General features: G+C 36.7%; 1 protein-coding gene across 2 annotated transcripts; it reads left to right on the top strand.

The window, feature by feature from the left end:
- Positions 1 to 26139, top strand: MS3_00003110 (uncharacterized protein; the record flags this gene model as incomplete). 2 transcript variants are annotated; one of them, XM_035729409.2, is made up of 9 exons in its annotated part: positions 1 to 2432; positions 3713 to 3938; positions 6768 to 7475; positions 10634 to 10747; positions 14800 to 15023; positions 20313 to 20370; positions 21086 to 21169; positions 22388 to 22520; positions 23843 to 24347. In XM_035729409.2, the coding sequence occupies exons 3-9, from the start codon at positions 7328 to 7330 to the stop codon at positions 24345 to 24347; spliced, it is 1266 nt and encodes a 421-aa protein (XP_035586510.2). In that variant the 5' UTR covers positions 1 to 2432; positions 3713 to 3938; positions 6768 to 7327. The 2 variants fall into 2 exon arrangements, with proteins under 2 accessions (XP_035586510.2, XP_051070831.1); XM_051210812.1 differs by having other exon boundaries at positions 3713 to 7475; positions 10256 to 15023; positions 23843 to 26139.
- Between the last annotated feature and the right edge of the window lie 1368 nt (positions 26140 to 27507).

Genomic DNA, 27507 nt, shown 5'->3' with positions numbered 1-27507 from the left:
CTGGCAAAAAATACAGAGAAAAAAGTTAAAGGTATATTACTTTTTGCAATAACATACCTAAAAAATAAGTGCCCAATCAGATATACACATTCAAATATGTCGTTGTTTTTCATTTACTTCAGTATGATAGTCATGTAGTTTTTTTGCAGCTGTAGTTCACATATATTAAAATTAATTAGAGAACTAGTGTTTGCAAGGTAAGTTGTGAATAAACTTCTGACAACAACTAAACCATACAAGAGTGATATACTAATTCAAATTAGTAACCCGAGTGATTTAACAGTAAATTACTTACCTATTACAACCACAAGCTGTTGACTTGAATATCTTAACAGAACGGATATACAAAATGTCTGCAAAAAATAATGCAAAGGGATGGATAAATATACAACTTAAAAAAGAAAAGTTACAAATTATAATGAAGAAATTCGCAAATGAAATATTTGTCTTCATAATGCAATTGATGCACCAGCTACCAGTTAGTTTTATACTGAGACGAAATAGGAAAGTGTAAATGCCACATGTGGCACAAAGAAACCTGAATAAAACCTCGCATTTTATGAAACAGTTCATGAAATCAAATAATCAGGTACCTAAAACCGCCTAGACAGGACAGAACACTTAACAAAAGCGAGATGCTGAATGGTTTGGAAATAAAATTATGCTGTTGGGGATACTCAATATCCCCCAAAACAAACTACGTGACTGGAAGTTCATCTGTTGACTGGCTGTCATACAAGTTAGCTGATATCGGAATTAGAGGCAACTAATTTATGTAGATAAAGAACTGCCTAGTGGGACGCCAGCATCGAGTACGAATGAACTCAAAGTTCTCTAGCTGGGAAACTGCACTTAACAGGGTATCCCAGGGTACAGTGCTGTTTATCCTGTGTGTAAATGACCTTCCCAGTCTCCTATCATCATTCGTTTCGTTATATACTGACGACATGAAGAGCGATAAAAGGTAAAGGTAATAGTTTGGAGTTTCAAAACGACCTGGAGAAATGATCTGAATGGTATAGAATTTGGCATTTCCTGATAAGTGCTTCCAAGTGAATTTTGATGTATATCGGTCAACATGGTACAGATACATACACAGTGAATAACACTGAACTATCTGTTGTCCAGACACACAATGACTTAGGAGTCATTGTTAGCCAGGACTTGGAAACTACGGCACACTGCCGGGCGCTAGCTGTCAAATGTTTTAGAACCCTATGGTCAATACGTAGAGCGTTTCGCCATGTCGATGCTAAAACTCTTTGGACTTTATATACAGTATTCGTTCGTACTAACCTGGAGTACTGCGTACAAGCAGCTATCCACTGCCTAAAAAGAGACGGCGAACCATTGAAAAAATCCGAAGGATCGCAAATAAGCTGATTCTTGGGTTAGCAAGGTCCCCACATGGTGCTTGACTGGCTGAACCAAACTTATTTTCATTGTCATATAGAAGAACCAGAGGTGACGTGATCGCAGTTTTTTAACTGCTTAGCGATAAATTTGCATCTGATATGCCCTCATATTTCTTATCTTCCAAATCAGAGACTTTATGAGGATACTCTAGAAATGTTCACGAGTCCAGTACAAATTACTTGTCAGCTGACTATTGACTCTCCCATAGAATTATCAAAGAATGGAATTCATTAATTTAACACGTGATTGGAGCTTCATCTGTCGACGCTTTCGAAAGAAAGTCGATCCAAATAAGAGACCACCATTGCCATGACCAAGACAAGCCACCTAGCCTCTTATCCTTTCAAAACTAAAGCTGAAACTGAACTGAATGAACCAGTGCTATCGTGTGATAAGACTACAGCTTATTGGACACTTGCTAAGAACTGCTTACGTACCGAAATAACAAAAATGGGTTCAAAGAAATCAACTGGTGTATAAGTTCGTAACAAAGATTTAATTTTTTTGGATTAGGGGATCCTTGTGAATGGATCGCGCTTCTTTGAAGTGCTCCGCTTCTGGTCGTTGACTGTGGTACTTTACACTTTTGTGCCTTAGTTCTGCATTCATATTTATTCCCAAATAGATGCTTCTAAGGTTTTAGGTCTTAGCTCACGCATTCATTATTTATCCACTCACACTCAAGATACAAGTATAATGCATTTGGATCCAATTCCATTGTGAACTGGAGCTCACATATCCATATGGAAGTGGGTGGTCTTCTGACAAGCAAACCGTATATGTGTCTATACGACTCATTCACCTATATTCATTGCTGGAGAGCTGAGTTATATAATCCCTCATATTATTGTAACTCCACGGCATTGATTGGCTTGTTTTGGTGATAATATAGTTGCTGGAAATTAGAAATTCACTGTCTCAGTGGATCATGTAGGAATGTACAAACTTGATTCGCATTCGCAAGACAATTCCTATACTTTTGGAGACTATGATTTACCTCGCAATCGACAACAAAGGTATAATTGTATTCATCCTTTAACTTCTCGTAAGCCTCGAAAATGACATCATTATATTCGTTCCACTCCCCCAGTATTATCCACTATTTAATGTTTTTGTAGTTTTCCCCTACTATCATTATTTTCCCTCTTAAACCTTACTTATTGATTATATATATCTCACTGTGATGATGTAAAGTGTCGCAACTTAATTTTAGTTCTTTTATGCTGTGTTTCACATTGTATTACTTCTGTCGGCACTGAGGAAAGTAACTTCAATCGTTTAGGATATCAGTATTCACTCAGCCAGGAAGTTATAGATGATGTACCAATCATAGTGCCATATCTCTTATCAACACAGTAAGTGGGAACTAACAAGACTACAAACTAAGCGTGAAAGATACGATCCAAATGAAATCAAAGCATGGGAAGTACAATGTGACACTTTAGTCTCTTTAATGAACATTAACAGTTGTCCGCTGTTTGTGTCAGACTAGGTGTTTAGCTAGTTAAATCATAAATACACATTGGTCCCACTTCTATCTTTGAGGTGAGAGTTTAGAGAACTCGTTTTGTTGCAATGTCCTTAAATTTAGTAATGTGTGGCAGTACACGTCATCGCATAAGAACAATCATGATCCAGAAATGTGCTCCGGAAATTGAAACAGTTTTTTGTTAAACGTTTCTGACACTTAGTGGTTGTGATATCTGCCTATAGTTGAGTTCTGTAGACATTTAAGTTAATAACTTCGTCAATATATTCATTTGCCTTTCCATAGCTTCTGATTCGTTCATAAACAAGCTAGCACTGCTGAATAATATGGCCTCTAGATAAGTATATATAAAATGCCGCACCCACATAAAACGACATAGATTCATAGCTTTATCAATGTTAAATTAAAACCCCACACCTAACGTCAATATTATTAACTCTGTGATTCTATCATACTTCATGAATAGTCCGAATATCCTTACAATCGACCACTTTCAATGTACAAATATATCCTAGCTCAAAACCTATGTTCATCGGTAGTGGAACAACAAATACCAGGTTTAAGACTGTATATTATCATTCTAACAAACAAAAAAGTCTGCCTCAAATTTGGCTCTAGTTGGCTAAAGCTAAACAAACGTCATCTTGAGCTGTTACTTCACTTTTTAGTTTGAGAAGTGAGATTTTCCCCAAAGTGTCCATCGTTTTGTAATTTGATTTTTTACCGAATTCATAAATCACTTCATTTGATAATGTCTGTTCCCACTATGATTTGTCATTTATCTGCCATACTAACATGGTTTTGTAGGCTGAATTGTAGTATCCAATCAAATCAAATTTATTCTGCTCTTATGGTTATTCTCAATGGATTCAGCAGGCCTGTGAACCAACCACCTCGTATTTCTCTGAGAACTAATGTCCTAAATACGCGTGCTCACTTATTTGAAGTATTCTTTCGACGAGTTGCACTTGGTTACATTCGTGTGTTTCCTTTGACTGCTCGTCGCATAATCGAATTCGGGTTTCTGGTACAGGTAACAAATTTTTAACTGCATAAATTACTATAACATTATGGGACCCAAAATCCATTTATAAACCTTAGGTCGAGCACTTAAAGGTCAAACCTGTGATAGGTGGATCTAGGCTGAAATATGTAATGCGATTGCCTGAATTCTGACAATCATACCAACTAATTAGAGGTGTATATTCTTGTACAACTGGACACAAAAACACGTGTGAGCTACACATATAAAGAGATTATTGTTAAAAAATCAAGTAAGAGTAGTACAATCAAATTTGGCTAGTTAGTCAGTCAGTCACAATGTAAAACTTGTACTTATGTACATCAGTTCAAGTTGCCATACCCCATCGGCACAGAGAGATGAAGTTGTCAGGCCAATTCTCAGAGTTGTAGAGGTAGTAACAGTGTGAATGGTGACTGCAAAGAGTAGGTATCGAAAATAAAGTTCAAGAAAACATAAATTAGTTTGATAACTACAGAAAAGAGAAATTATGAGGGATTCAGAAGCTCAGAATTTGGGGGAAGACAAATGGCTCAGTCCAGTCGTCGATGTCTTCATGAATTGGTGCGGTGTTTTTGGTTTGTCCGTCCCTAGCTTTCCTCCAGTGTACTCTCACACCGTACAAAATCGCCTGTCGAGGTAGGTTGTGGTTGTGCATACGTGACACGTCCCAACAAGTGAGTCTCCTGGTAGAAGATCAACTCCTGAAAAGTCAGACAATGAGCGCTGTCTCTAAAAGCATGCCTATAACTAATTTAAATACAAATGGAGAAAGCGCACAATCCTGACGACTGTCACTCGAAGTAATTAATTCCAATGACCGAAAACATTAGTTTTGCTCTCCAACTAATTCATTTTGAGCCACTCGATATAACACAACACGATACATTCCAAAGGCAAATGCCAGAACAAAGATACAAGTCTATAAACACGATTATCCACGCGTGTTACGCAGAAAACTGGCAAATGGCGTCGTTTATTAGTGCTGACTAATTGAAAATGGATTAGTCAGGATGTTTGATCATTCTTGCATCGAAATCACAAGAGGAGTCCATACTTTTTACACAAATAGAAGTGATTAAGCATGTGCAGTAAGATCGCGTTTATTATTTGATGTAAATTTAAACCGGAAAAATTGATTTTTGGATTGCTGTCTCTTTTAGCATTAATTGTGTTTCTCAACATATAATCTATTATAGTTGACCCTTACATTGTAGGTTGCAGAGTCAGATTAATTTGATTTTATTGGTTAGGTCGAATAATAGTTTAGACAATCAGCTATACTATGGGAAGGATTCTTCAGTCTATCACAACATTGGGCCATTGTTTTAATGTTCTTCTACATTTTAGCGAAAGCAAACAAAGAATTGTAAACAATTCGTTCGGTTATTACGGCAACATAAGTAGTGTACGAATTGTATGTACTCGTTTTGCTTGTCTTCAACTTGTTTTTATAAATTTGAATTAAAACGCAATACGTCCTGGGGGATTAAGAAGCAAACATAAATAAAAAGACTCATTAGGATAACTTGTTAAGTTGAAGATAAGCATCTTAGTCTACATCTTGCTGTTTATACTTAAGGCGCTAATGTTTTGAACAATAAAATGGCAGATCTATACAGTATTACAAAAATGTCACTTCTAATTCTTCCTTATCTGATAATCTGCTTTGCGTTGTCACTATACTATGGATTAATATCAGTTCATTTCTTATAGGTTTCCATACCAAACGACCATCCTTCTGAAATACCTTAAGGAACTATATGTATGGACGTTGAAGTATTTATATAGATAGAAATCGTTATTTAGTAATCCTTAATTAATCAGTCACTGACTGACTGTTCAATAGATTTCGTAACCAGCAGTATTAGAAGTTAACGCTGCAGTTTCATAGTAAAATATGTGGGACTGGAAATTCGTCTATTTCTGTAGTGTGCGTTCCACCAAATCAAAACATGGCATCAATTCATCAAGTCATCGATGATTGGATGTTAATAGATGCATAGACTACCTGGTTGGGATCCGCGTGATTATCGTAGCCAATGGTTGAATACTTTAGATGACATGACTCAAAACCGTTCGCAATGGTACAGGTGCACGTGTTTTTCTTTTCCCCAAATTCTGGGATTCTAAGTTCTTCATAACGTTTTTTTGTTTTTATTTTTCTAATTTATATTCCATTTTCGAGTCATAACTTAGGAGCCTAATCTCTCTTATTACCTCTGATATTGTTACTAACTCTACTATTCTGACATTTGGCTTGACAACTTCATCACTCTATGCTAATGGGGTATGGCAACTTAAACTGATGTACATAAGTACGGATTGTACATTGTGACTGACTGACAGTTTGTCATCTCTGGGTCATTTATGATATCAGTCTTGTTGTAAAACACCAGGTTTACAAAATGTCGGTGAGAGCAGCTCTGCTCTATGTCTATGAAAAACTGACTTATTAGAGCAGATATGTGGTGACTACATACATCTACTGGCAACACCATGATGATAATGCTCAATTATACTATAACTTAAGTAATAAAGAACAAATAACACATGTGCCAATAGATGCAAAGACTACCTGGTTGGGTTCCGCGTGATTATCGTTGCCAATGGTTGAATACTTTAGATGGCATGACTCAAAACCGCTTGCAATGGTACAGGTGGATGTGTTTTTGTTTTCCACCAAATGGGAATAAAAATAGTCTATTTCTTTAGTGTGCACAATGCATTTCACCCCTACCCTTCGTTTAGCTAGGAATTAATTGAATAAGTATATCCAATGTAACTAAAGTGCTAACGTTTTTATACATTTTAAATTGTATTGGCTTAATTATTTTTCAGGCTGTTTTCGTACTAGTTGTATTCATACATCTTCACGTAACATTTGTAAAATCTCCAGTAACGTGCTTGGATCATTTGCGTAGTGAATTTGAAAGCATAAATTCTGGTTCAGGTGTATCTTTTACCTCCATAACTATGGATGCCAATTATTTGTCAAAAGGTAATGGATCAGATTCTTTTTTACGACGTTCATGGCCTAACTATGGTGTTTTACGTATCGAAGTCATCCGTTCTCCTGATCCGTTCTATTCTCTCGAAGACTCATATGCGAAAGAGTTTTACGGTACTGAAACTGATTATCGTTTTGAAGCCGAAAATGAAAAGACACCACAGGTTAACGAGTTGGATAAACATATTGCCTATATTCCCAAAAATTCAAAGTATTCACTAGCTTATTTTGCCGAGAATATCATCCCCGAACATCAGGACTTCTGGAATTCACTTTTATCTTTGCCATTCATTGCATATGGGTCGATCAAAGAAAATTTCAACCACTTTTAAATTACTTATACGCTAGTAATCGAGAGCGAACATTCTCTTTTAAAGAGAATGAGGAAAATATGTCTCCATATAACGCAATTATAACCACCAGGAATAAACTCAGTCAGTTGTTGCCTGAAGTGAACCGGTTATTATTCGACTTCTTTGCTGGTATCGTTGATTTTATTTACGACATTCCTATTCGTATATATGCCTCGTCAGGTCCTGGTAAGTACATTTTTTTGTTTTATTTTATTTGACACAAACGATTCTTGCAGAAATAATTTAGGTACCCCACCAGATCTTAGAGACGACACCACTAAATTTAAAAGATCTTTCCTTTTTAAGTGATTTAGTCTTAATAGTAGTTTTTTGTCTGGAAAAAATAACGTACTTCACACGAAACTCATGCAATACTGATGTTAGATTAAGTTAATTCCTTACACACATTACTGTGCTTGGGATTTGACCACTCCAATTTCTGTCAGTAAACACTTATGTGCTCACTACTTTGATCATAGTGCAGAATATCCCTCTACTTTGTTGTTCATCATCCAATCGGTCTACTCAGAACTCTGTATACTACATTTCTGACAACTAAGGAAAAAATGTTGAAATGTACAAGAAGTATATGAGTTAAGAAACGAAAGCAGACAAGAGTAATAAGAAACGAATGATTTAGATATTGAAGAGTGAATGGATTCTTGGTATCGTGATTGGGTTCAATTCCTATTAATAAAGATACCCTACTTAGCATACGCAGATGTTGCTGTGTGGGTCATAACCAACTAAATAAATAAAAATGGGCGGGGCGGATTTCGCATTGTAATGCACTGGTAAATATTTAGGTGGATTGCCCTCTAAAGCACTACGAGTTATCTAGTTTTCTGAATAAATTATTAACAAACAAGCACCACAGTGTAACAGACCTTTAGTTTTCGGTCCACAAAATGTCTTTGTATGACAAAACGTTCTAAAGTGTTGGTTGTACGACAGCAAATGTTAAGGTGCCCGGTTGTTCGACAGACTTTAAACAGCTCTGGTATTACGAAATAAAAAATATTGTTAGCTAGCAACACATGTGGTAGCGTTTACGGATTCAGAAAAGGTTGAGGAGTCATTCAATGTACCTAAGATCCTAACGGAACCTAGACTGTTTTTTCAGAGTCAACTTGCTTACACTTTTTTTCTTGATTTTCGCAGTATGATATCAGCAAATTATTTATACATAATTAATACCACACTTGTCAGGCCCTGTAATAATGGATTCTATAATGATGGATTCAATATTTTTGACTAATAGTAAAGTAAATTTTAGCTTGTATTCATAATTCTAAAAAAAACTAGATGTGACTACTGTGGATAATGAGTTTTTAGATTTTTGGTTATAAACAGGAATCAAATTCTTGAATTAAATACGGTTCTGACAAGTACATAAAACGCAATGAAACGATTCGATTGAGTGGTAATTGTATGCGAGACCGAATTATTAACACAAACCATTTTATAAACTGAAATCAAAGCAAGATCAATAACTGTAAAGAGTAGGCTTTTTTCTCAAGTAAACTAACATAATTATGTATAAAACATTAAGCAGGAAAGTCAAAATGATTTCATATTCTAAGGAATCTCAGGATAAGAATTTTGTAGGTTACTCACTCAGCAATGAATAAAGACGTGCCCATAAGACACATTCTTGTCCAACAATATTGACATAATCGCGATAAAATAAATAAATGTGCAATTTGTTTGTATATGTAACTGTTTAATTGATTCGCTAAAAGCCTAAGTTCTTTCTTCACCAATTAAACTGGTTGGAATCACTAAACTAATTCATTCTCTCTTATCTGGTATAAGCACATAGTAGTTTGTTTATAATCCTATTACAGAAGCTATTGTGAGATGCAGTATTTTATAGGCTTTAAGACAAGTAACATGGAAATATCTGTCATGCTTTTTATTTCTACTAGTGTTTTCAAGATACCATGAATCCATCGTATCTCGTTACATTTCGGTTTTATTCGGTTCAGTTTATTCCCGAATATTTTAACATTTGTAGGTCAAATTCATCATAGATTGACCTTAGTTGGAATAACATTCAAAACCTGGGAACACTGGGCAACCATTTTATCTTAGTATGAGACCTTCCAGAAGTGCACATTCCGAACCCCGCTAAAGGTTCAACTCAGAACCACATCTTATCCATTTGACCAGCTTGTTGGCTTCCAATGATATGAATTTCGAACTAATAGTAAAGTAAATTTTAGCTTGTATTCATAATTCTAAAAAAAACTAGATGTGACTACTGTGGATAATGAGTTTTTAGATTTTTGGTTATAAACAGGAATCAAATTCTTGAATTAAATACGGTTCTGACAAGTACATAAAACGCAATGAAACGATTCGATTGAGTGGTAATTGTATGCGAGACCGAATTATTAACACAAACCATTTTATAAACTGAAATCAAAGCAAGATCAATAACTGTAAAGAGTAGGCTTTTTTCTCAAGTAAACTAACATAATTATGTATAAAACATTAAGCAGGAAAGTCAAAATGATTTCATATTCTAAGGAATCTCAGGATAAGAATTTTGTAGGTTACTCACTCAGCAATGAATAAAGACGTGCCCATAAGACACATTCTTGTCCAACAATATTGACATAATCGCGATAAAATAAATAAATGTGCAATTTGTTTGTATATGTAACTGTTTAATTGATTCGCTAAAAGCCTAAGTTCTTTCTTCACCAATTAAACTGGTTGGAATCACTAAACTAATTCATTCTCTCTTATCTGGTATAAGCACATAGTAGTTTGTTTATAATCCTATTACAGAAGCTATTGTGAGATGCAGTATTTTATAGGCTTTAAGACAAGTAACATGGAAATATCTGTCATGCTTTTTATTTCTACTAGTGTTTTCAAGATACCATGAATCCATCGTATCTCGTTACATTTCGGTTTTATTCGGTTCAGTTTATTCCCGAATATTTTAACATTTGTAGGTCAAATTCATCATAGATTGACCTTAGTTGGAATAACATTCAAAACCTGGGAACACTGGGCAACCATTTTATCTTAGTATGAGACCTTCCAGAAGTGCACATTCCGAACCCCGCTAAAGGTTCAACTCAGAACCACATCTTATCCATTTGACCAGCTTGTTGGCTTCCAATGATATGAATTTCGAACTTTAATATTTAGTCAGATTTTGAATTAACTAAACTTATGAGCTTGTGTATGTACTTATGTAGAAAGCAACGCAATACAATAAACTCATTAAGTTCTACAAAACACTATCATTTTTACCTTCCCTAACAAATTTTTCCCTCCTAAATTTCGTAGCAGCCATACAATTTTCGGAAATTTTAATACTTTTACAGCACTAAACACAAATGAGAGCTACATAATTGAATACGCCTTGGAGTATGGCTTTCTTCGTCTCTCACCGCGGGCCCGAAATCGGCTTAACGTAACTGTAAAATTAATTGTTCTTGGTATGTTTAACTTTCCTGTAATCGTCTTATGTCCGTTTTATTGAGATACACTGAAAAAGTTAACATTCAATCAGTCACAACGTAAAACTTGTACTTATGTACATCAGTTCAAGTTGCCATACCCCATCGGCACAGAGAGATGAAGTTGTCAGGCCAAATCTCAGAGTTGTAGAGGTAGTAACAGTGTGAATGGTGACTGCAAAGAGTAGGTATCGAAAATAAAGTTCAAGAAAACATAAATTAGTTTGATAACTACAGAAAAGAGAAATTATGAGGGATTCAGAAGCTCAGAATTTGGGGGAAGACAAATGGCTCAGTCCAGTCGTCGATGTCTTCATGAATTGGTGCGGTGTTTTTGGTTTGTCCGTCCCTAGCTTTCCTCCAGTGTACTCTCACACCGTACAAAATCGCCTGTCGAGGTAGGTTGTGGTTGTGCATACGTGACAGGTCCCAACCGCTTGTTTAAGATTTACTATCTCACCAATCGACTCTCCATCCTTACCTAGTATCGTGTTTCCAATCCAAGCATCGCTTACTTGGTGATCTCAAAATACAAGCGGACTGCTTCGAAGACACCTGTGATCGAATACTAGTGGTCTACGAATATTCTCTATTATTAATGTTTATGTTCCATACACATAAAGTAGAACAGAGTGAACTGCTGCACAGTAAATTACTGGAAATTCTTTCCTCGCCTCGACAGACAATTCACATTCATTTTTATTTTGCTTTCTTTTATGTACGACGTCACTTATCTACTCTCTTTTATTCCCGCTCTATGTATCCTTATTTTTCGACTTATACAGCAGCTCGCTTATGGTGGAAACTCGGTTCTATCTAAACGTTCTCGAGTCACTGCCTGGTTGAAAATTGTATGCTACCACCAAATACGAATACTGAAGCAGTTTTTATGAAACCACGTGCACCATTCAAACTGGCCGCCTTCAACGTTTGCACACTAACGCAGATCGGACAACAGATAGGGTTGGCTATGTCTTTGGAAAGTCTTAATATCGTCGTCTGTTGTCTATCCGAAACCCGTATTCAAAACTCTAGCGAAGTACTACAAATTCGCTCTCCATCTGTCGCTTCGATAAGCTCGTTTTATGTGCGTTTATCCGGGGACCCTCTGGTATCCACGTCTGGTTTTGCTGGCGTTGGTGTCTCACTGAGCGCTAGAGCTGAGGCAGCACTAATCGACTGGATCCCCATTAACAGTCGGTTATGTGCTGTTAGATTAGAAAGTTCCATCAAAGTGAGAAGAAATCGGCGTGAGAAACGATGTCTCTTCGTCATATCCGCCTATGCTCCGACAGATTGCAGCCCGGATGCAATCAAGGATGAGATTTACCACCAGTTATCTGTTCTTCCCCAGAAAGTGCGTTCCACAGATATTGTAGTACTAGCCGGAGACTTGAATGTTCAGGTCGGGCATCTAGGCACAGAAGAGAGTAGTTTAGGTGGCCGATGGGGACTCGTTGGTCGCAGGACAGATAACGGGGACCGTCTACTGCAACTGTGCACAGACAACAACCTGTTTCTGGCTAGCACTAACTTCCGGCACAGTCAGCGCCAACGTGCCACCTGGCGTCCTCCCTCTGCATCTCAGTCCTGGACTCAGATTGATCACATCGCGATCAGCTACCGCTGGCGTGGTTGTGTACAAGACTGCCGCTCATTTTGGAGTACCTATCCGGACTCTGATCATGTCCTGGTCTCTGCCAATCTCACCTTACTTTTCAGTGGACGACGAAGTGACCGTCACCAACGGATTGATGTTAGCAAGTTGGTCGCAACCTCTGTTGCAAGTAAGTATGGAACCGAGCTAGCTGCTAGGCTAGCTACCATTCCACCGGAAAGTATAGGTGAGCATTGGATACAATTGCATGACGCCATGAAAATGGCCAGTAAAGCCCCTTGCGGTTTCGCGAAACGTCCCGCTTGTAAGCACTAGGTTTCTTCAGGCTTCTTATAACTCATCGAAGCCCATCGTTTCACTCCATGTGACCGTGAGTTTGACCACAAACGAAGGATGTTACGTAAGGAAATTGGGCAAAGCTTGCGTAAGAACCGAGAAGCCTGGTGGTCGAAGCGTGCTAATGATCTGGAAGCAGCAGCTGCATATGGTAACTGCCGAGGGCTCTTCCAACTCATCCGAGCCACTGGTAGCAAGAAATGTGGTGTGAGCGAAACAATCTGTGAAGATGACCGGATGCCAATCGCTAACATCAAACGACGTCTTGGACGATAGTCAGAGTTTTTTTAGGGGTAGTTCTACTGGTCTGCTGCACCGGCAACATCGATCAGACTATAGCGTACCAATATTTATGTGTTCACATAAATAAATAATAAAACTTTTGGTTGGCAGATGACCATCTCATTTACGCCGCAAATGATGCAAGTTGACAAAAGTCTATCGAGCCTCCTAAATTTGTGCCGAAATTTCGTCAGACGCGATACCGTCAGTACTGATGAGTCTCCCAATATAAGTGGAGCGGTCGATGCGTCCAACTTCACTCCTTATCATCGATTCAAGCGATGACGCAAGCCAATCCTGAGGTAAAATTATAAATTCGGAGGGAGAGAACCGCATACCAAACATGCTTGCATTGTTGCTTAAGATGGTCAAATGACTGTATTTTGCTAGCGTCTTCACCAAACAGTATTATATCAACTTGAGTCAACAAATGAATCTCATGGTAGATCAACCCCTCAAAAGTCAGACGACGAGTGTCATCTCTAAAAGAATGTCTATGACAAAGTTAAATAAAAGTGAAGAGAACGGACAACTCTGACGAACAGCACTTGAAGTAAACAATTCCGATGATAGTTTGCCATAAGGTCTGTCACGACCAGAAGTGTTCTAGTAAAGAGCCTGAACAATATTAATGTTATTCTCTGTTACACCTTTCAAGTTAAATAAAAATTAGTTAGCAGTAACATCCACTAACATCAGTACTGAACTGTATAACGTCTGGTAATGAGAAGGGAATCCTTTTCCAATGTCCATAATTGATCAAATGTTATTCATTAAAATTTTAATTAATACTTTTCAAATTCTTGATAAAGATGCTTAGGTCACAACGTAACAGTTGATTTCATTTGGTGATAAAATGACGTAATATTAAGTTTTTATTCTGTTTGTTTCTTGTAATTATCTTTCTGTACTACTTAGTAAAACATGTTTCGAAATTATCTTATTGGTGTCTTGTTCTTTGTTTTTTCCTTTTATTTACGTTCTTTTTTGCTACGTAAATTTCCTCGTATATAATTCCCTGAGTGAGGCTAAGGTAAACTAGAGGGCAGTTTTGTTTCTACATTGTCCGTGTCCTCAACTCAAATCGGAGGATATAGTAATTCTATGTGTAAGCGGTTGAATTTATTACTGGAAAAATAAAGTTCTATAAAATAATGAACCAAAAATGTAATTTTTTTTACAGCGTTATGGTCGCATAGTGCACGAATTTCCAATGTGGAGAAAAAGAAGAATTAATATTAGCAAAATGGAGCTTCAAATTAAGTCCAGCAGCAAAATGAGTTACTTACAAACTTTTCATATCATCATCCTGCACATTATCCAACGTTCGTTCACTTACCGTAAAAATTTCTCATTCAGTGTTAGTGTTTTCCTGAAAGTAGTTTTGACACTTTCGTATCAGATTGTTGACTAGAGATTAGTAACTCATTGCGTCATCTGTCTAATATGTTTGATGTTAGTAATTACCATTCAGAAATGCCAGTGTAAACGTGAATGTCGTTCAAAGAACTTTAAGGATGCCCTATTTAATTTTCATTCGTGTTTAGTGCGGACCTTTATTTCGTATGATGAAATACTTGGTTGTTAATATTATTTGCTTATGAAATCTTGGTGTACTGTTCCTGTTGAATCATTCCAGTCTCTTTCTGCAGGACTTGCTAAGTTTTTATAGTCGCAAGTGATGGAGCTTACTAGGATTGGTTATTGAGATTTTTTCTTTCAAATTTCTGTGCGGAAGTAATATTTTTCTACCATTAGGTTTACGTAATCAAATATGCATATTGCTAAATTGTAGACCCAGAAACAAACCCTTGCTTCGGCAGTAAACTCAGTCGTTTCCTCATGGAAGAGTTTCTCGGTTATGAAGACCTTTTGATTGGTAGTGTGAAGTACTTATCAGCTAGCGAAGGATTGAAAGGTTATGTGGTAAACGTAATGAGCGGACAACATTATAAGCTCGTTATTTCGCAGATGTCCAGGTCGTCCTACTTTGCTGCTGCTCTGATCATGTTACTATTTGTAAGTTTTCTGTTAACGGTTTTCACTCCTGTTTCAGATATTCTGTACGTTTTAAGTAATTTTCGAGATGAAAGTAGTTGCGGAATATAGGAATTAGTAACCTCGTGAGCTACAATTAATTGTTAATTGTTTACATTGTTTCAGTATTCTTATTTTCGTTACCACTTTAGTAATATAATGACTAGTTAAAAATGGGGAAATTATGGGCTTTATTTAGATTCTCGATCATCAATCTTCCTATTTCTAGCAGAGTTTAACTGTTTTTAGCTGTTCTGGTAATGTATTTCACCAAATTGCACGAATTACTTTTGAACGTCTTGTTCAAATTTAGTAAAACCTTTAATTATCAGTATGGGGGTTGTGGAGATTGTTAAGTTTTGGTTGAGATCATGAATTAATTGATGTTAGACCACCGTTGAAAACCTGGAAGCACTGGACGGCCGTTTCGTCCTAGTATGGGACTCCTCAGCAGTGCGCATCCACGACCCCGCACCCCGCGGGATTCGAACCCACTGGCTTCGCGCCTGAGCACTTAACCATTAGACCACTGAGCCGGCATCCAATGGTGTTAGTGTCTAACATCAACCAATCCACGAAATTGCGCGACCACCTTCCATTGTACTGAGGTAGATACCTGTCTCTACCCGACACGGATTAGCTCCACTGGTCAAGACTTCTCACTAGAACTCCGAGAATTCCCTCACGAAGCTAGTCACTAGTGAGCACATGTTAATTATCAGTATGGGGGTTGTGGAGTGACTAGCTTCGTGAGGGAATTCTCGGAGTTCTAGTGAGAAGTCTTGACCAGTGGAGCTAATCCGTGTCGGGTAGAGACAGGTATCTACCTCAGTACAATGGAAGGTGGTCGCGCAATTTCGTGGATTGGTTGATGTTAGACACTAACACCATTGGATGCCGGCTCAGTGGTCTAATGGTTAAGTGCTCAGGCGCGAAGCCAGTGGGTTCGAATCCCGCGGGGTGCGGGGTCGTGGATGCGCACTGCTGAGGAGTCCCATACTAGGACGAAACGGCCGTCCAGTGCTTCCAGGTTTTCAACGGTGGTCTAACATCAATTAATTCATGATCTCAACCTAAAACCTTTAACTCTGTATCATTTTTTCATTACAACCAGTTAGCGAAATTTCAGCTCCCTGGGCGATAAAATGTTTCGAGATTCTTCGAAATCCTGCATTAATTTAGCTACAAAATCAAAGTAGTCGATTAATCAAACAATAAATAATAACAGTAAACAAAAAACGAAGGAACGTAATATACTGACAACATTGACTGACTTATTTTGCCTTTAATTCTACATTCCTAAATGTGGTATGACACCGAACACTCGTGGGAATACGAAATCGTGTTTAACTTTTGGAAATTGAGCAGCTCCAGTGACTTCTGAACTTCCATCAACAAGTCTCCGTCACTGATGATAGGCGTCACTCACAATATTAGTTCATGACAGGTAGTTGTCTTTCATAAGGTTTTGTAGGGTTAACTGATGTCTCTACTGTTCTGTCATATAAAATGACGAACTAGAAAACATAAACTAGAAACACTGAATAATTCACTCCTCTTTTCATGCATATTTCCAGTTTCGGAAAGTATCAAGCCAATAATGCGAAAATAATTACTCATGTAGAAGTGTGTGACTGAATTCAGGCACCTGTCGTTTGGGTTTTGCGGTCAAGTCTCAGTGTTTTTTAATTTTAGCACTAATTTCGTCTCCGTTTCAAGTTCTCCAGAAAAGTTACTCACAGTATCGAAAATGTTATTCACCAATATATCTCCAACAGCATTTGGTTCCTGAAATAACATTCCACTTCTACTATGAACGCTTCTGTTGCATCATCTCCCCTCTTTTTTAATCTATGCTAATTCTTTGAGCCTACGGGATGCCATCCACAGTTTTATCAGACCGTACTTTATTCCACATCTTGAAGCACCTAAATTTATAACCGCAGACAATAGATTTCATTAGTTAAGATTGTAGGATCCAGTGACGTACATTTACACCATATCTCCTGAACACACATAAAAGTTTTGTTCACCTAACCTAGAAATTCGTTTGACCCATAGTATTGTTGACGCAGGCTTATGATTAAGTCGGAAAACAGAATGAGCACTCGTGGTTTCCAACCAACAATCACTGGTGTGCTATTTGACTAAATTAAACTGTAAGAACTGGAGAAAGTAGGTTACGAACCATTGACCTTTCGTACTTTTTCCTTAATCACCACAGACTTCCCTTCGAATAAACTTAAGTATGAGTCCTATCGAAATTTCACTACTCTTCCTCCAAACATTTAGTCACTCTAGCCTAGTTAATGTAGCATGTTATTTCAACTTTCAGGCAGATAAAATAAATGAAATAGGAACGCTCTTGGTTGAGGCATTTTCACTTCACTTCAATAAATAGACAAAGGTAATCTTTTAATGTAGTTATGTTCAATGAATTGTCTATGGTCATCAAGTACTAATTTGAACATAAAAAAATATTTGATCTGATGAAATCTAGCCCTAACGAGGGACACAGTTGATGATAGATATCACAACCACTAATCGTCGGAAACGTTTAACAAAAAACTGTTTCAATTTCCGGAGCACATTTCTGGATCATGATTGTTCTCATGCAATGACGTGTACTGCCACACATTACTAAATTTAAGGACATTGCAACAAAACGAGTGGAAGTGGGACCAATGTGTATTTATGATTTAACTAGCTAAACACCTAGTCTGACACAAACAGCGGACAACTGTTAATGTTCATTAAAGAGACTAGGGTGTCACATTGTACTTCCCATGCTTTGATTTCATTTGGATCGTATCTTTCACGCTTAGTTTGTAGTCTTGTTAGTTCCCACTTACTGTGTTGATAAGAGATATGGCACTATGATTGGTACATCATCTATAACTTCCTGGCTGAGTGAATACTGATATCCTAAACGATTGAAGTTACTTTCCTCAGTGCCGACAGAAGTAATACAATGTGAAACACAGCATAAAAGAACTAAAATTAAGTTGCGACACTTTACATCATCACAGTGAGATATATATAATCAATAAGTAAGGTTTAAGAGGGAAAATAATGATAGTAGGGGAAAACTACAAAAACATTAAATAGTGGATAATACTGGGGGAGTGGAACGAATATAATGATGTCATTTTCGAGGCTTACGAGAAGTTAAAGGATGAATACAATTATACCTTTGTTGTCGATTGCGAGGTAAATCATAGTCTCCAAAAGTATAGGAATTGTCTTGCGAATGCGAATCAAGTTTGTACATTCCTACATGATCCACTGAGACAGTGAATTTCTAATTTCCAGCAACTATATTATCACCAAAACAAGCCAATCAATGCCGTGGAGTTACAATAATATGAGGGATTATATAACTCAGCTCTCCAGCAATGAATATAGGTGAATGAGTCGTATAGACACATATACGGTTTGCTTGTCAGAAGACCACCCACTTCCATATGGATATGTGAGCTCCAGTTCACAATGGAATTGGATCCAAATGCATTATACTTGTATCTTGAGTGTGAGTGGATAAATAATGAATGCGTGAGCTAAGACCTAAAACCTTAGAAGCATCTATTTGGGAATAAATATGAATGCAGAACTAAGGCACAAAAGTGTAAAGTACCACAGTCAACGACCAGAAGCGGAGCACTTCAAAGAAGCGCGATCCATTCACAAGGATCCCCTAATCCAAAAAAATTAAATCTTTGTTACGAACTTATACACCAGTTGATTTCTTTGAACCCATTTTTTGTTATTTCGGTACGTAAGCAGTTCTTAGCAAGTGTCCAATAAGCTGTAGTCTTATCACACGATAGCACTGGTTCATTCAGTTCAGTTTCAGCTTTAGTTTTGAAAGGATAAGAGGCTAGGTGGCTTGTCTTGGTCATGGCAATGGTGGTCTCTTATTTGGATCGACTTTCTTTCGAAAGCATCGACAGATGAAGCTCCAATCACGTGTTAAATTAATGAATTCCATTCTTTGATAATTCTATGGGAGAGTCAATAGTCAGCTGACAAGTAATTTGTACTGGACTCGTGAACATTTCTAGAGTATCCTCATAAAGTCTCTGATTTGGAAGATAAGAAATATGAGGGCATATCAGATGCAAATTTATCGCTAAGCAGTTAAAAAACTGCGATCACGTCACCTCTGGTTCTTCTATATGACAATGAAAATAAGTTTGGTTCAGCCAGTCAAGCACCATGTGGGGACCTTGCTAACCCAAGAATCAGCTTATTTGCGATCCTTCGGATTTTTTCAATGGTTCGCCGTCTCTTTTTAGGCAGTGGATAGCTGCTTGTACGCAGTACTCCAGGTTAGTACGAACGAATACTGTATATAAAGTCCAAAGAGTTTTAGCATCGACATGGCGAAACGCTCTACGTATTGACCATAGGGTTCTAAAACATTTGACAGCTAGCGCCCGGCAGTGTGCCGTAGTTTCCAAGTCCTGGCTAACAATGACTCCTAAGTCATTGTGTGTCTGGACAACAGATAGTTCAGTGTTATTCACTGTGTATGTATCTGTACCATGTTGACCGATATACATCAAAATTCACTTGGAAGCACTTATCAGGAAATGCCAAATTCTATACCATTCAGATCATTTCTCCAGGTCGTTTTGAAACTCCAAACTATTACCTTTACCTTTTATCGCTCTTCATGTCGTCAGTATATAACGAAACGAATGATGATAGGAGACTGGGAAGGTCATTTACACACAGGATAAACAGCACTGTACCCTGGGATACCCTGTTAAGTGCAGTTTCCCAGCTAGAGAACTTTGAGTTCATTCGTACTCGATGCTGGCGTCCCACTAGGCAGTTCTTTATCTACATAAATTAGTTGCCTCTAATTCCGATATCAGCTAACTTGTATGACAGCCAGTCAACAGATGAACTTCCAGTCACGTAGTTTGTTTTGGGGGATATTGAGTATCCCCAACAGCATAATTTTATTTCCAAACCATTCAGCATCTCGCTTTTGTTAAGTGTTCTGTCCTGTCTAGGCGGTTTTAGGTACCTGATTATTTGATTTCATGAACTGTTTCATAAAATGCGAGGTTTTATTCAGGTTTCTTTGTGCCACATGTGGCATTTACACTTTCCTATTTCGTCTCAGTATAAAACTAACTGGTAGCTGGTGCATCAATTGCATTATGAAGACAAATATTTCATTTGCGACTTTCTTCATTATAATTTGTAACTTTTCTTTTTTAAGTTGTATATTTATCCATCCCTTTGCATTATTTTTTGCAGACATTTTGTATATCCGTTCTGTTAAGATATTCAAGTCAACAGCTTGTGGTTGTAATAGGTAAGTAATTTACTGTTAAATCACTCGGGTTACTAATTTGAATTAGTATATCACTCTTGTATGGTTTAGTTGTTGTCAGAAGTTTATTCACAACTTACCTTGCAAACACTAGTTCTCTAATTAATTTTAATATATGTGAACTACAGCTGCAAAAAAACTACATGACTATCATACTGAAGTAAATGAAAAACAACGACATATTTGAATGTGTATATCTGATTGGGCACTTATTTTTTAGGTATGTTATTGCAAAAAGTAATATACCTTTAACTTTTTTCTCTGTATTTTTTGCCAGTCTGGTTTTATGAAAATTAATGATATTATGGTAAATTGGCTCACTTCCATTCTAAATAACAAACAAATTGTCGTTGTTTTAACTGTTCCTAGTTGTATTGTCTCTATGTTTTACTAATATTAACAGAATATTTACCGAAGTAACTCAAAAGAAGCGTGTTCAGTGTCTAAAAACAGTCGTCAATAGGAACTTCAGGTGTTTTGTTTTAAAGTATCTTTCCATTTTTAAGAGGCTTGTTGTCTGTATCAATAAAAATTAATTTCTGTTAATTAGCTATACTTTTTTTTACTCGTAAGGTGAGTCGTTACTCAGTGTTCCATATGAATATAAAGGTGTTTCCATAAATTTCGTGCATACGTACACAAATGACAACTTGGTTTGTTTTTCCACTAATTTTATCTTCCGGTATTTGTGTTCTAGCTGATATTCTCCAAATGTTTGAAACGAATACCTCGTTTGGGATTCCTGTTGCCCCATTTATGACAGTGATTCTTGCTCTTGTTGGTAAGTTATAGATGTGGTTCTTTAAGTTCTTGTTTTATAATATTTCTGTATAACTGTTTTGACTCTGTTGAATAATAGTGCTTTTAAATGTTTTTGATAATAACATGTGTGGTCAGAAAAAAACAGTATGAATCATCAGTATAGCAATATTGGCCCCTTTATGGATTAATACACTTTTTTACCAATGAACTCGTAGCGTGGCGTCGAGTTGGGATTAACTATGAACACCGCTACCAAGAAACACGTGCCAAGTTAATCAGAAGGCGAAGGTAGAACGTAACCAAATAAATCCATAAAATCTCCGAGAAGCCAAATATCAGAAGACAATTAATGGGCCAAATCGCGATATATTTGCTGGCGATCTCGTGGCATCGAAAGGATACCGAGATCGTGCCAGGATACAAGCTTGGTTACAGAACGTAACCGAATTCGCGCGAAGTCACAATCAAAAGTGTAAGTATATGAATGGAAGCACAAAATAGCTGTCATTAGCACAGTCAAACAAAAACACGTTAAAACAAACACTGGTACAGTTGGTTATAATAATAATTGTTTTTATTAAACCAGTCGTGTTCTCGTGATAAATGTGAGTCACTACAAACGTTTCAGGTTATCGTGAGTTATGTTTGTAGCATACTTCAAAAATGAATGATATCCATGATTCATTAAGTTTGCCACTCGTTAATGGTTAGAACGTGGAATATGGTAACTTTTTCTATGTGCTGTATTTTTCTTATGAGATAATTAGGCTATATCTGCTTTATTAGTACAACCATGCAGTATTACGGTTAAAAAAGATGTTTCGGTCTACTAATTAGCTGTCCATTGACTCTACATATTTGGGCTTGCAAATTTATTTATGATTAACATCTCAGCTTGTCGCAATAAAGTCTCTAAATGTTTATCGTGTTTTATTGACTCACATTGATTTACATACTTTTGTTTCCAGTGCTCTAGTCTTCAGTCACTCATAATATTTACATATTTAGTTTCTTTCATTTCTTGGGTGCCTGGGATTCTAGAGTTAGATTAGCTGATGACTTTAATCATGGTCATAATTCATTCTCGTGGTGTAACGTTTACTTATTATTTACTTTAAGTACTTTCTGATCGATTTTGCAATGATATTAATAAATATTTATTGTTGACCTTTAATGTGATGTAGCAAGTCCGTTTTCCATCCTAACGCAAAGCCTACCAATTGTTTATAATTTCCAGCCATGGAAACTATCATGTCTGAATTTTTTGGAGATTCAATCACTGCGTTTTATGTTATTCTCATTATAAGCGTTTGTGATCACTATGAAGCTGTATTTTGTCGTACTGAATTAAGCAAAAGATATTGGCCAAGGTTAGTGAATTTTTACATTATACCGCGCTTATAGATAATCTTCAGTTGAACGTTTGTTCTATAGGCAGCTTCGTTTGGTTTCTGACTTTAATTTTATTAATATTTGAATAATGTTACGTCACTCTCATTTTCAGTCTACTTAACCGTTGTTGTATACCTAACGCTTTCCATAATGAAAAGAAAAGAAGATTAGTCTTTCGTTTATTTTTGAGAACTATTTAAACAATTAAGTTGACGACTTTTTTCTTTTCGGCCCACTCTATAATTTTATGCGTGTTCAGCGTATCACGAATGATTCGTCTTAGTATTGAAAAATAACATAATCTATCACTTATGACGACTGATAGATTCGGTTCTTTTTTAAGCTTAGAAACCTAAAGAAGAGAAAATCTTTTAACAGCAATGTTCACCATACCTAAGTGAAATTTGATTAAGGTTAAATCGTTGTTTTAATTATTCACTGACCATTTACTTGAACAAACAAACAACCCTTTTGGCGAAGTAAGCGAAGTGTGATGATTACAGACAAAAGTCGCCAATACATTGCGTCTTAAAAAGTGGCAAATATGTTTTTGATTTTCTGGATCTTTATATTCTTCCTGTCACTTGTAGTATTTTCAAGATGTCAAGTAATGTATGAGAATTGGAAAGAAATATTCAAGTTATTCATTTTTAGGTTTTTAAATTACTGAATCATGTATTATTTCATTCAGGAAGCCCCCTACAAAAATGCGTTTCGTTTCTGGTTAACTAGATCTAAAGTCCCACCAAACGAACCTGTCGTAGTCTAAAAGTTATGATATCTTATTTATCTACGAGATATATAGCTGCGCTTGTGTTTTATAATCTGGTGGTGAATTTATTTTTAAATGACCTTCATTGTAACGTGATCTGAGTATGAGAATATATTGTTAATAAGATCGCACCATCTTTTTTATGAACATACTGTTGTTTATTGTTTCCGATAAATCTCCCTCCAATTCACCATCTAGTTACCGTTTTTCGTTAAACAATATTTAAGGGAAATTCTGTAAATCTACTATTGGTTCAGGTTAGAACTATGGAGTTTTTATAATAATCAGATTCATGAGTATTTAACTAGTGAAACAGTCCTAAATTGTATCACGTTGTACATATTCACACTAGCGATTATTAATAACCTATATACTTAATTCCACTTCTCATAAAAGCCTAAATAAAATTAAATAATCTTCAAGTTATATATTCAGTGTAGTACTAAGTTTTTTTCACTTTGTTTTTAAGAGTTAATTTCTGGATGTTGCTCTGTCTTACATTTATTTGTAATTTTTTAATTTTATCAGGTACTTCTACTTGTATCATTTTGGATTTTATGCCTACCATTATCGTTTCAATGGGCAATTCAGTGGTGTTGCTCTTTGGGTTTCCTGGCTGTTTATATTGCATTCAATGATTTATTTCTTCCATCATTACGAATTACCTAACCTGCTTAGTGATTGGGAATTCCGTGAATTCGTTTCTAATAATCAACTTGTAGGTCAAATTCAGCTACAAGTTTCCACACCATCATTATCTGTCCGGAATAGTCAGGATGCTTCCAGCTTAAACCATTCTATCAACTCTGATGAACGAACAGAGTCGTTAGATGACTTAACAACTACTGTTGGGGATTCAGACAATCTCGAGTCAAATGAATTGTCTAACAATATTTTCACTGTTACAAGTTCAGTACCTACTTTTAGTGGGATTTCCGGTGAAATCGAAGCTAATCGAAGTGATTTACTTTCTAATAATACTGCATTAGCTGATTCTCCCACAACTTCTGCTAATTTAAATCACCTAGAATAATAATTTATGATCTATTAACATTTGTACTTTTGTTATTTTATGTTTATTTAATGTAATATCCCATCTCTATGATTTTTCACATTTACGCTAGAAAATTGAGGTTTCTCACTACTTGGACTTTCAAACGGGTTGAAAAATAAAGTCATCTATTCTGGGCTTAGGTTCCTTTCATTTATTGATTATTAGAATGTTCCAGTTTTTATCGTCTATTTAGGCTGTGAAGATGCTAGGTGATCAGACTGAATAAATTTGAATTTTTTAAATTAATTCCACAGAATATATATACTTGGTATTGTTTGTTTGTATATTCCCATTGTGTAGGACTGCAATTGATCAGTCTCCTGTTGGCATGTGTGCATCCTGTGTGGACTGCCTCGATATTGTCTTAAGTCGAGCTTTATAAGTAAAAATGGGTGGCGGAATCCAGGACGCGTTTCGTTCCACTTGGGATTCGTCAGCCGGATGTACCCGATCGGTGGGGCTAATCCGTGTCAGTTAGTTACCTCAGACAATGGAAGATAGTCGCGCAGTTTCGTGGATTGGTTGGAGTTAGACATTAACGCCGTCAGATTTCGGTTCGGTGGTCTAGAAGTTAAGCGTTCGCGCGCGAGACCGAAGGTCCTGGGTTCGGATCCCACGAGCGGGATCGTGGATGCGCACTGTTGAAGAGTCCTACGCTAGGACGAAACGACCGCTCAGTGCTTCCATGTTTTCAGTGGTGGTCTAACATCAATCGAATCATGATCTCAACCAAAAAACTTAACCCCATATATATATAATTAACGGTCTATGAAGAGTTCCCGGAAGTTACCCATAAATTAATCTTCTGACATAACACCCCTTACTGAGGTATTAGGGATAATAAATATCATAAGGATTTATTCTTATTCTACTAGGTTTTCGTGTGATGCTTTGCAATCGCCTTGAAAGTGATATACACTTTCTCATATCATTTGGGTCCTTTTTAGTTTCATTAACTAAATAAATATGTTGAATGGTATATTCGGCTTTAAATTACTTCCAGTCTCTCACTCTTATCTGGTCGGCCATAGTTACTTTGCATGTCACACTCACGTCTTTTCTCCAAATTTCACTGCAGAAAGAACTTTTTTCTACGGATAATAGTTCCAATCTTCCAGGATGGCTATACTTCATGGCTTAGTTGTCATCAATATTTCTTTAGTAAAAAAAATTCACAATTTCCAATTACTACTAGTATTTTCAGGTGAATGTTAAGTATGCGAAAATGTATTTGGGTATTTCAAGTTTTCATAAGTCAATAAGATTTCATGGTTCGTCATGGTCTTTGAAACAAAATGCATCATCATATGATTACTACCAGAGCACTAACTGACACGCGCAAGTAGTACATACTTTGAGAGGTCAATATCTAATTTTACATCTACAGATTATTATTTTCTTTACTTATTAATTTGAACACATAAATATTGGTACAAGACGGTAGCAGATATATATGCACCACAGATTAGTGTATGGTAGTGTAATAATAATAATGAGGGAAACGGAAAGGCACAACCAGTATATACGCAGCTATCGGATACAAAAACTTCTCGACTACTATCTGCTCACCATCCAGAGTGAGTACAGGATTAGAATCCTGCCAGTCTTGTAGAAGTACTTTACAGTTCGAAGGTGCAAAGCACATACCGTACCTACGGACATTGATTGCCAACTGATTAAGTGCGGATTGCATGACTTGGGCATTATCGCACAGTAAGACAATAACATCCGCATACTCAAGTTCGAGAAGTCTTTCTCCAGGCAACAGACCCACACCGCCATTACTTACATCTATCAGAGCTGTTTCCAGATTGTCATCGATGGCAAAGTTGAAGAGGAATGGTGAGATTGGGCAACCCTGTCTAACCTCACTGCTCGAATCGAATAGTGGAGAGAGGTGGTTGTTTGCCCTCATTCTGCCTGGGGTGTTTGTATGTAGGGCTTTTAGGATGTTATTCAACTTCTCAGGCGCACTCTTCAATAGACAATCCTAGAGAGCAGTCCTGTCCAACGAATCGAAGGCAGCCCTGATGTCAAGAAACACTACTATTGTTGGCCGGTGATAAGTACAACGGTGTTCTACAGACGTACAAGTTATTGATAATCTTTAGTATTAGTGTTTTTATGTTACGAAAATCATGTGTTACAGTCAAAAATATTGTTCAAAATCTGACAGACGCTCTTCTATAAGTAAAATGCTCACTGCAATTCTCCATTTTCTGAAGCATACTTCGAGGATGGTTGGGAAAAGTCAAATAGTACCCAGCTTAATAGCGAAATGTGTATACTGACGCTGTAAATTACGATTTTTGTGCGAACTCTATGGTAGTTTGTGTATCTTCGTTGTTTTCAGAAATTAATCTCTTATAATTTTAGAGGATATCTTAAATGTTCTACTGATTTTGAGGAGTTTGAACACGATGCAGCTCATTATGTCGTTAGACTGCAGTCTATTCTCATTATTTTTTTTTAACTTGTAAGACTAATTTAAGAAATCGAACCGTCTGATCGAACTATATTTTAGGTCTAAGTTATGGTAGTCTTCGGCGGTTATTCATACCTGTTATTTATTATTTGTTTTATGGCCCTCGCTTTCGTGCATTTTGAAAGTTTGATATCGCCGACGACGATTATTTTATCTATCTATTTCTTTTCATGTAAAGCCGATCGTCCAATATATTTATTCTAGTTACTCGATTATAACAGTCCCAGTAATCGTAGTTTGTTCTTTTACATATGAACGCACGTGACTATAAGTTATTACTTACGTTCCGTGCGTCGATATTGGCCTTGTTTTTGATGATTACGATGTTTGTATGAAACCTACGTACTCAAAGGAATTCCGTAATTCAACTAGACTACCTTTAGGATGTCCAATATGAAACTCCGGTCCTGTTTCGTGCCAGTCGCTATTAATTAGCAAGGCATACCTGCAATCTCAGGAACATTGGTGGCCCAAATTCACTTAGCTGTACAGTTTTAGACAATTCCACGGAGTTATCGTGGCTTCGTAACCTTGATGGGACAGGTGATTTACAACTGTTTGAAAACAGTACATACTAATATGGTCTCTGTTTAGTCTTTTAGGGCTGATTAGATTCGACCTATGAAATTTCGATGTGACCACTGACCTAGATAA

The sequence above is a fragment of the Schistosoma haematobium genome, chromosome ZW (assembly GCF_000699445.3).
Source record: "Schistosoma haematobium chromosome ZW, whole genome shotgun sequence".
NCBI lineage: Eukaryota > Metazoa > Platyhelminthes > Trematoda > Strigeidida > Schistosomatidae > Schistosoma > Schistosoma haematobium.
The sequence above is the reverse complement of the archived record's forward strand: the minus strand, read 5'-3'. Positions and strand labels throughout refer to the sequence as shown.